The 11,460-nt window shown below is 35.2% G+C and overlaps 1 protein-coding gene across 2 annotated transcripts in view; it reads left to right on the forward strand.

The window, feature by feature from the left end:
* HSF2 (heat shock transcription factor 2) overlaps positions 1-8,962 on the forward strand; it is a 34,043-nt gene extending 25,081 nt beyond the window's left edge. Inside the window, exons 11-13 of one of the 2 annotated variants that reach the window (XM_055262841.2) lie at positions 3,927-3,980; positions 7,437-7,521; positions 7,936-8,962. In XM_055262841.2, the coding sequence (XP_055118816.1) occupies positions 3,927-3,980; positions 7,437-7,521; positions 7,936-8,231 (435 nt within the window). In that variant the 3' untranslated portion in view covers positions 8,232-8,962. The remainder of the gene's footprint in view (positions 1-3,926; positions 3,981-7,436; positions 7,522-7,935) is intronic. The other variant, XM_055262850.2, reaches the window with a different exon arrangement.
* Positions 8,963-11,460: the final 2,498 nt, after the last annotated feature.

Consider the following 11,460-nt stretch of genomic DNA (forward strand, 5'->3'; position numbering starts at 1 on the left):
TCTAGAATGAATTGTCAGTAAATAGAAATTTGTGGAAATTAGTAATAGAGGTACATAGCCAGGAAATAGCATGGAGACACCTTTTAATACTTTGAGGATTAACATTTTTTACTCAAATATATTTTAATATATTTGCCTTATTTTTTACATTTTCATATTTTGAGTCACAAGGTTCCCCTGCTCCAATCCCCACCACCATCCCTATGAAGTTGACCTCAATATTGACTGGACTGAGAATTCTTATCTACCGTTTCTGCCACTATCCACCTTTCTTACTCTGTTCTCTCTTGTTCCTGCTATTCCTCCCTTCTTTATCTAAAGCTTCCTACATGTTCTGGTCGCGCTCAGATGAATCTTGTTCTGTCTCCTATTTCCATTTTCTGTTGTGAACAGTTTTCTCTCTTTATCCTGGAAAATTTTATTGTCTTTTTTCTGTGTTTCTTGCCTTACATTGCAGCTTCTCTTACCCTTTTAAAAGCCTCTCAGGCTAAACAAGAATTAGTTCTTTCTGCTCTTCAATCTTATTTCAAGTTCATTAATTTACTGCATTACTCCTCTGCTTCTCACCAGTCCTTGTCAATGGCCCAAGGACTTATTCTTACTAAATCATTAGCACCTCACAGAGTGGATTTTACTTTCTTTGAAGATTTCTTTTCCATTTTGACCTGTGTTTCTATCTTATGAATACGTGCTAATTTGAATTTTGCATCCATGTTGATGACCTACTTCAACTTAGCGGTAACCTGACAGTGTTTTTTGATCCTATCAGCCCTTCTCCCCTCTTTAGATCCAGAGACCTTTCAAAATATTTTTCCTTTAGATCACCAAGAACAGAATAAAATTCCATAATTCTGGCCATGTTCAAATCCTTACAGTCTTCAGCTAGGTCATTTTAATTCAACTTTAAAACATTTGCCACATTTATTTGCCCTAAAGACCTTATCCAGTCAACAACCCCTTATTCACAGAGAATAATTAACTATACTCTCATTCTCTCATAAGTAATGACTCTGTTTCCAATCTTGTATTCTTTCTTAGAAGTAATTCCTTAAACCAGTTTGTACCCCATCCTTTGCCTCTGTATTTGTCTCCTCTAGCCTTGATCTTTCCTGTCTGCCTTCAGTAGAGATCTACTCCATCTTAAAAAAACAACCATTTTGACATCTTGCTTTGTTCATTTACCATTCTGCTTCTCTAACTCCTTTACTACAAAACTTTAGAAATGAGCGGCTATATTTACCTCTTTTTTACTCTATTTTGTCTAAAGCTTTGTATTGTGTTGCTTATTAACTCTAACAATGCACTGCCTGTATTGTCTTAGTTTTTTCCATTGTGAATACGCTGTGTGTGATTTTTCTTTTCTTTTTGCTGTATTAGTCCATTGGGCTAGTGGAAAGTTTGTTTTGAATTGGACAAATTTGGGTTCTGTTATTGGCTTATGTTACTTACTGGCTATGTTACTAACCTTGGAAAAGTTATTCTCTCTTGCCTAGTTTCTCCATCTGTTAAATGTTGCTAATGTCTAACATGAAGGGCTGTTGGCAAGAATTAGAAATAATTAACACTATTATTAACATTATTGGGTATTCTGTACAGTAGAACTTTTATTGTTAATTTTAGAGGTGCTGTACTTTTTTGTTCTCTCCCTGTCTCCCTAATCTTCTCTGTTTTATCTAAGAACTTTTCTTTTTTCTACTATCTTCTACTTAAGGGCATCCCCTAATGCTCCCAATCTTTCAGCCTCTTTTATTTTTTCTCTCTCTCTTCTTTTTCCATTCTTCCTCTGTGAAGAGATTTTGGCTTGTAAGATTGCTTTCAAATGTGTATATCCAGCTCTTAACATTTTTCTAAAGTAAACTTGACTTGAATTCTAATTCCGTGACTTTGGGATCATCAGTTAGCTCTTAAGATTATTTGATTTAACAACAAACTTCTTTATTCTCTGTATTAGCTACATTTTACAGCTTTCTCATTTTCTGTAGTGGTATTAGACTTCTGTTTACTTAGGAGGATAGTTATCACAGAATCACCTTGAATTCTCTTTCTCTCATCATTCACTAAGTCCTGTTTTCTAAAATAGCATTCACAAACCATCCCTATATTCAGTTTTCACTGTTGCTTTTCTCATCCAAGACCCTCATTATTTTATCCTTGAATTATGCTGTATTGTCATAAATAGAAAGTCCACCTATGCTGCTTTGTTCTCTGAGATGACAAAAATGGTAAGAATGTGAATAAGTGTGCTGAAAAGTTTACAGCTTCTCTCTGAAGAGTTCAGAACCAGTACTGGTAACCCAGAGTGGGGTCACAGCAGGAGAGGCCTGGCCTTAGAATTCAACCAGCTGTGTCAGCTTATATATGATCTACTTTTTCTACCATTTGTCTCCTGGGAATACATGTAGGATATCCCTGAGTTAGTGGGCAGGGGTTGTTGGGCAAAGAGGAGAATAGAGGAGCTTACAGTGCTGGTCCTCCTCAGATGCCACTCTCTGTAGGGACAAAATTTGGGTTAGGCTTCTTAGGGAGTGATAAACTAAACTGGCAGAGATTGATTATCGTGAGTCACTATCTACTCTCAGGGATCTGAGCTTTCTTCCTTTTCTGAGGTTAGTAGTTGGTAAAAAAGGAGAAGGAAATGAAAAGGCAAAGCCAGGGAATTTTATAGGACTACCCTGAATGTGAAACTTTAAAGAGGGGAATCAGTGTCTAGAGAGAATGGAGGAAGAATCTGCCTGTGGCTTTTTTGCACCTCATTCTATCCTGTGAACCATTTGGTGTGTTCCTTCTCATAAAAGGCTGACTCAGTGAGTGCATTTCATGATTCAGGCCATTCCCAAGGCTCTTATTGCTGACAGGATGTGGCCTCTACTTTTCGAACCTATGTATATAACTTACTCAACTTAGAACTTCTGTGTTATTTCTATTTCTGGAACATATCCTACCGCTATGTTATACCCATGTGTTCTTTGTTGATGCCGCTAGTGTTATACCCGTGTGTTCTTCCCCTCATCTTCTCCTTTCCAAGTTCTAACCTAATACTCTCCAGGTACTGATATGTATCACATAGTTTTATCAGCCCTTTTGTTTCATTATGTATGTTTCTGTGTGCGCTTTCCTCCCTTCCCATTCTCTTAACTCCTTAGTGCTTTTGAGCGCCACCATCTTCTGTTAAAATACTGGATTATATCTGAACATGTGTTGCTGTTCAATGTTGGTCTTACCTTGTCCTTTAGATTGTAAGCTCCAAGAGAGCAGGATTGATGTCTTTATGATGTCAGTTATTTCTTAAAGATACTCAGTAAATTTCTATGGAATTAATGACTTTAAAGCTTATGACTTATAGTTACATCTGTGAACTGGCTGGACTGAGGAGTGCAGCAAGCAGTGATCTTAGCACTTACAACTTTCCTTGTGAGGTGTGGTGAAAAGAACCACAAGTAGATATGCCATTTGTCAGAGGGCTTCACTTGAGGCATAGTTTAGGAGCCACTCTCATAGACCAGATTCTGTAAATTTTTTACCTAACCAGGTATTCAGTGAAGGCTCAGTGTCAGGGCAGAGGTCTCAACCCTGCACACCACTTAAGGCCAAAGACATTTAGAGAAAAAAAATAAAGGAAATGAAATTGAATGATAAATAATGAAGAAGGGAGGAGGTGAAAACCACTATTTGTCTCAAGTGATTTACCCCAATGTTTTTTAGAGAAATTCTTACAACATGAAATTTTATCTAATGCATGGGCTAGCTTGTTCTGCTTTTGTTTGTTTTTCTTTCTGCTTTTCTCTTTCAAACTTGTTTAACTGTATAGAAGCTTCCTAGTGCAGGGGCTACATCTCTTCACCCAACATGGCTGTATAAAAATTTTGAACACACAATTATTTTTAATTATTTTTTAAACTTATCGTCTTTCTTGTTTGGTCTTTCAGCTTTTCACTAGTTCTGTGCAGATGAATCCCACAGATTACATCAATAATACAAAAGTAAGTTTTAATTCATGTTGCTCAGGACCCATAGCTATAAAAATCTACAAAAACGTCCTAATAAGTAGAAAGCAATGTCACTCCCAGCCACAGAAAGCATTTTATATTCTTACCCAGTATGTGTGATCAAGATAATAAAATTCTAGTTGAAAAATTAGCTTTTGGTTATGTGGTGAACTATTACCCACTTTTGGCACTTGTGGGGTTAACTACCAGTATGAAATTAACTTCTTTTGGTGCTGGGAGATCACCTGACTAAACTTGGTATATTGAAACAAATAACTAAAATATGATTTCTTCATGTTTTATGGGCAGCATTTTACATTCTTATTTTTTCTATTCTCAACTTTTTTATTAAAAAGTTATAGTACCCATATGAGTTCTATCATTAGCATACAGTAAAAATTCAGGAATTCTTATTTATTGCAGAAAAGGGAAGTTGAAACGTATGGATTTTTTACTTTTTTTAAGTAATAAGGATTTTTTTTTTTTAACATGTAGGAACTGCACTTGGGCTTAGCAAATGTTGACAAGAGATTCTGTGGAACTTGTTTTTAATGAGTACTAAGGACAATTTGAAGTTATTAGAGCAGGTGTTTATATATCATTGTATTTTATATAACTTATTGTTATGAATAGGCATACACTCCCTTTATCTTTTATTTGTACCAAATTGTTTAGTAAGCCTTGTTAAAGGTAAATCAAGTCCAAATTCCAGATTAGTGAAGCCAGAATTTTATTTTGATTCTTTTATTTTATAGTCCAAAAATGAGCACATCTCAAATAAATATAAGTGATTAGGGTGAGGGGTGGAATTTATATGATTATTGTCATGTGTAAGCCTGACCAGTCTTTCTATATTTTCAAAGTTACATTGTGGATAACTTAGAGCTTAAAAAATTTATGAATTTGTGAAGTAGGAAGTTGGTTATACATTCAGTATTCAGATAGTTTATATTGGAGGTTGGCATACTTTCTCCATAAAGGGGCAGCTAGTAAATACTTTTGATTTTTCAGGCCATATGTTCTCTGTCATAACTATGCAGTTCTGCAATTGTAGTGTGAAAGCAGATACAGACAATATGTAAAAGAATGTGTGGCTGTGTTGCAAAAAAACTTCATTTACAGACAGGCAGCATGCTGAATTTGGCATGTGGACCATAAGTTTACCTGGATTTATAAGATTTTGTGTAACATGCTCTGTGTTTCAGTAAATACATTACTGAATGTTATTCTCATGGACTGTTTAAGTTGAATGGACCCATATCATTTGTTCATTTAGTGAATGTGCTTTGTTGTTTATCGGCGACTGGACATTGAGTCATTCTTTATTTGTGGATCATCTTATTCCTGAAACCAAGACCTTGATTATAGTTTTCAAAAACTATAAGCAGTTAAGCAACAAATTGCATTTTTCTCTACAATGCTGTAGAAAAATTACATTTGAGAGTGACTTTTCATTATAGTTCTGAATCTAGATTTTAATGTTTTCAAATAATTGGCACATCAGCTGTCCTTCCCTTGCTCATGACAGGTATTACATAACATGGATTACAACACTTTCCTAATAAATCAGATGCCTTATACTCCTCAGTACAGCAATCTTAATTGGCCACTATGAATAAGAATTTGCATGGGAAATGAAATCTCATTCAGTATGATATTGGCTATGGGTTTGTCATAAATAGCTCTTACTATTGTGAAATATGTTCCATCAATACCTAGTTTATTGGGTGTTTTTAGCATGAAAGAGTGTTGAATTTTATTAAAGGCTTTTCTGCATCTGTTGAGATAATCATGTGGTTTTTGTCACTGGTTCTGTTTATGTGATGGATTATGTTTATTGATATGCGTATGTTGAACCAGCCTTGTATCCCAGGGATGAAGCCGACTTGATGGTGATGGATAAGCTTTATGATGGATTCAGTTTGCCAGTATTTTATTGAGGATTTTCGCATTGATGTTTATCAGGGATATTGGCCTGAAATTTTCTTTTTTTGTTGTGTCTCTGCCAGGTTTTGGTATCAGGATGACGCTGGCCTCATAAAATGAGTTAGGGAGGAGTCCCTCTTTTTCTATTGTTTGGAATAGTTTCAGAAGGAATGGTACCGCTCCTCTTTGTACCTCTGGTAGAATTCGGCTGTGAATCCGTCTGGTCCTGGCTTTTTTTGGTTGGTAGGCTATTAATTACTGCCTCAATTTCAGAACTTGTTATTGGTCTATTCAGAGATTCGACTTCTTCCTAGTTTAGTCTTGGGAGGGTGTATGTGTCCAGGAATTTATCCATTTCTTCTAGATTTTCTAGTTTATTCGTGTAGAGGTGTTTATAGTATTCTCTGATGGTAGTTTGTATTTCTGTGGGATCAGTGGTGATATCCCCTTTATCATTTTTTATGGTGTCTATTTGAAATCCATTTGTTATTGGGTTCTCATGTTTTAGAATAACAGTGACATCTTTGGAAAATACCTATTTTAGGAAGCTTAAAAATAAAGATGGTATTATTTCATTAATGTTTATGTATTTATTGCGAATGCTAAGTGATGAAATATTTTTATGTACACTTTTGGAGAGCTTTCATAGTTTTTATTATATCTTGAAGCCCTTATTTTCTCTTAAATCCTAAAACTTACACAGCTTCATTTTATGTTAAATATCAGGGGAATTACTGGAATTAGTTTACAGTTGGTTACACCATATATATTTAGCCAGCATGTAGATCTGGGACTTGCAGATGTCTGGGACTTACAGGAAAAATTAAGAACCTCTGCACCTCAGAGTTTGAACATCATTGAAAGGAGCACTGAAGAAATTAACAACGGTAAAGATATAATTTCCCTACCACAATCAGATGTGAGGAGAGAAGAAAGTGGTTCAAAGAAGCAATTTAAATGACAGAAAAGAACTGACAGAGCTACAGAAAGGACAAGAAGAAACACCACCTCAACTTTGAGGCTTCTAAATAGTGATAAATAGTTTTAAGGATGTCATTATGTCATCCTGAGCTACTCTAAATATGTTCACTTTTGCTAAATATTCTGTTTATGAGTGAAATGTATAATACATTTTTTAAATCAAAACTACTTAAAATGAATTTAATTGCTTAGTTAATTATCTCTTAATTAACATTTTGAAACCAGTCGTCTTTGATTTGTTCTGATCTTTTACTCATGACAAATTCTATCTGTTCTGCTGTTGAAATCCCCCTTCATTTGATACTTAACGTAGAACATCTTAATTCAGGTTCTTTGTTTTATCCCCTCAGTGACAGCAATAGTTCCTTAACCAGTCTTGTTATCTCTACTCAGATCTCTCTCTGTAGCCCATTTTTCCTGATGTTTCCCCATCTCATATATTTCAGATAATATACCAGTATTTACATATTGTATCAATTTTTCATTTTTTTCAGAAACATAAAATATGAAACAAGTACTTATATATATTTTTTTTTCTTTTAGTCTGAGAATAAAGGATTAGAAACTACCAAGAACAATGTAGTTCAGCCAGTTTCGGAAGAGGGAAGAAAATCTAAATCCAAACCAGGTAGGTATAAACATAGTATTCAGTCTCTGTAGGTTTTTTTAATCCTATGTAGAAACAAGTGCAAGCCAAGGGTAGTCTTAACAATTGAATATGCTGGCTTTAGTTCTGTGAATAGTGTTTCGAGGTTCTAGTATATAGAGAAAGTTGAATTGGTGAGGTAACAATTCTTTAAGTTTTTTTTTTTTTTTCCTATTTAACTTTAGGAAACTAAAGACCCCTCATTTCTTAATTGTCGAATAATAACTATTGACTTGCACATTTTAAACTTTATTGACATAGTGCATCATGTCATTTCTTGTTTGGGTATATGAGAGTAGTAATTGCCTATGTGTGCATCTCTGTTTTCATTTTTTTCCCCTCAGCTTGAACTCGGTATAAGCTGGTGATAAAAGAGTGTTTTTCTGATCTTTATAGATAAGCAGCTTATCCAGTATACTGCCTTCCCACTTCTTGCATTCCTCGATGGGAACCCTGCTTCTTCTGTTGAACAGGCGAGTACAACAGCGTCATCAGAAGTTTTGTCCTCTGTAGATAAACCCATAGAAGTTGATGAGCTTCTGGATAGCAGCCTAGACCCAGAACCAACCCAAAGTAAGCTTGTTCGCCTGGAGCCATTGACTGAAGCTGAAGCTAGTGAAGCTACACTGTTTTATTTATGTGAACTTGCTCCTGCACCTCTGGATAGTGATATGCCACTTTTAGATAGCTAAATCCCCAGGAAGTGGACTTTACATGTATATATTCATCAAAATGATGAACTATTTATTTTAAAGTATCATTTGGTACTTTTTTTGTAAATTGCTTTGTTTTGTTTAATCAGATACTGTGGAATAAAAGCACCTTTTGCTTTTCTCACTAACCACACACTCTTGCAGAGCTTTTACTCAGCTGCATAGTTACACAGATTTAATGCACATTATTGGCGTACCTTTAAGTTGGATTCAAATGGCCATTTTTCTCCAATTTTGGTAAATTGGATTTCTTTTTTTTTTACAAATACGACCATTAACCTCAGTTAAATTTTTGTTTGTTTTCCTGTTTGATGCTGTCTATTTGCATTGAGTGTAAGTCATTTGAACTAATGGTATAACTCCTAAAGCTTTCTCTGCTCCAGTTATTTTTATTAAATATTTTTCACTTGGCTTATTTTTAAAACTGGGAACATAAAGTGCCTGTATCTTGTAAAACTTCATTTGTTTCTTTTGGTTCAGAGAAGTTCATTTATGTTCAAAGACGTTTATTCATGTTCAACAGGAAAGACAAAGTGTACATGAATGCTCACTGTCTGATAGGGTTCCAGGTCCATATATATAGAAAGATCGGGGGTGGGATGGGATGGATTCAGCCCCATCCAGTTAGTTGGACTAGTTTTAAAGGTTTTCTGGTTTGTGTTTTTTTGAACCATACTGTTTAGTAAAATAAATACAATGAATGTTGAGTACTAGTGTCTGTTATGTGTCTTCTTTAGAGGTGACACTCACATGAAACAATTTTTTCTTCTCATAGGAAGCAGTAGCTTTAAACTGTCTGTGATTCATTATTCTCAATATGAATCATACCAAGATATTTGTGCCTCATCTCGAAAATATATATTGCAACAAGGGAGAAATATAATCTCTAAAGTTAATGTATTTTAAAGTTCTTTGTTTAAAAATTATACTGGGTTGCTTTCTATGTTTCTTATTAAAAAGTGAGAGAAGTATGCCTCTCATTGTCCCAAATAGGGTAAGAATATTGTCACTGGATGTCTGGAGAGAAGATAAGAGAAATAGTCAAATCACCTCTTTCCTTTGAAACAGTTGCCCAAGAGAATTATAGAGACCTAATGCAAGGCCAGGGCACTTAATCATGTGAAGAATTTCACCTTTGGGCAAAGGGCTGAAAGCAGTACAATTAATATTGTATAGGGCTATGTAATGAGGAGTTTCAAGGCAGGTTTTCCTATTGGCCATATTCTGTCAGTGTCTTAGAATTTCTTTTATTATGATGTAAAGATTCAAAGTAAGGGCTAGCACAGAAGAATAGGAAAATTCCCTTAGGAGAGTTTTAGTTAGATCCTAAAATACTTGGCTCTGATGGTGGGATCTTGGTGAATTAATTCAAGAACCTACAACAGTGCTCTGCATGAGCTGAAGAGGTTATGTTTCTAAGGGTGATAAGAAGAGTTTAGAAACGGAGTTTAGGAACAGAGGAGAAAACCTCAAAAGACTTTTCTTCATTCCTTTCTCATTGTGAAATACAATCAAGTTTCTTCTTCTTGGGGGCATTTTGGAGCTCTAGAAGCACTTAAAAGATAATTTTGAAAAACTTGATTATGACCCTGGTACTTTTAAAGTTGACATTTAAGATTTTTCATCTTAAGTTTAAATAGTTGGAAGGAATTTAGGATATAGTTAATATTGCTGTTTTAAAACATAATTGTTACATGTTTCTTTAACATTTACCTAAAGGAATTTGAATGCCATAGTGATTTGATCTCTATCATCCACTCTACTTCCTCCAAACAATTTTTTTTTTGAGACAGAGTTTCACTCTGTCACCCAGGCTAGAGAGCAGTGGCGTGATCTTGGCTCACTGCAACCTCCACCTCCCAGATTCAAGCGATTCTCTTGCCTCAACCTCCTGAGTAGCTGGGACTACAGTCATGTGCCAACACACCTGGCTAATTTTTTATTTTTAGTAGAGATGGGGTTTCACCGTGTTGGCCAGGCCAGTCTTGAACTCCTGACCTCAGGTGATCCGCTTGCCTCGGCCTCCCAAAGTGCCAGGATTACAGGCATGAGCCACCATGCCCGGCTTCCTCCAAAGAATTTTATTCTGCTTTTTTATGTTTGAAAGTTAGACAATGACGATCTTTCGTGACACCTCTTTACATCTAGATTTGAGATTGTTTCCTATAACTGTAAGATTCTAGGCATTTAAAAACTTTCTCTCCAATTTTATACTATATAACTACACAGTGGATTAAAACCATATAAATATATATGGTAGAGACTTAACTGATTGCCAAACCGTTTCCTTTTCCTGTCATGTGGCTAGATTATTTCCACCACTGCAGATGAGGTAGCCATGTAACTGAGTTTTAGTCAGTAAAACAGGAGAAGTGATGTGTAGCACTTCCACTTCTGGTGGTGTAACTTCCCCCATGCATTCCTCCTACGCCATTTACCCCTCCACTGGCTTGATGCATAGTTGTATGTAGCTTTCAAATATACAATCAAGAAGGAAAAAAATGGCTTCTTGAATTACTGCTTAGAGGATGGCCACCTGTCAGTCCTGGATAACCATTTTACACTTCAGGTGAGGGGAAACAAACCTTTTTTCTACCTGAGTTTTTGGGGGTTGATCTGTTATAGCTTGTAATGTTTACTACAATTATAGTCTAATTTTGATGATCTGTTAAACAAAAAGTTTTACCAAAAATGTATCTTATAGTGGGATAAACAGGCCTTCTGAGTTTTCTTAATAAAAGTTAGTACCAATTTTATTCCTATTTTTGTTTTCACTGATGTTAAAATCCTGAGAATCTTTGTTTATAGTACAAAATGACAAGTAGATGAAAAAGCAATTTGTGTAGTACTGTTAATCTTTTCAACGCCTTTAGAATTATGTACCATAATGCTATCAATTGATGACTCAGTTGGATCATCTTTCAATTTTGTTGAAAGCAAAATGTTAGAAACCAGCTAAATCACAAAAAAAGTTTTTTAACTCAGTGTCATCTCTTTCTCACCAATATTTTTAAATGTCCCTTTACCAATTGTCTGGAGATTTTTTTCCAAAGTGCATTGGTAAGATTCAGAATGGATAAGAGGTATATCTTTGTTTTGTCAAGTATGAAAAGAATAATTTTTGTTTTGTTTTGTTTGAGACAAGAGTTTTGCTCTGTTGCCCAGATGGGGATTACAATGGCGCAGTCTCAACTCACTGCAACCTCTC

Source organism: Symphalangus syndactylus, chromosome 2, assembly GCF_028878055.3.
Source record: "Symphalangus syndactylus isolate Jambi chromosome 2, NHGRI_mSymSyn1-v2.1_pri, whole genome shotgun sequence".
Taxonomy (NCBI): Eukaryota; Metazoa; Chordata; class Mammalia; order Primates; family Hylobatidae; genus Symphalangus; species Symphalangus syndactylus.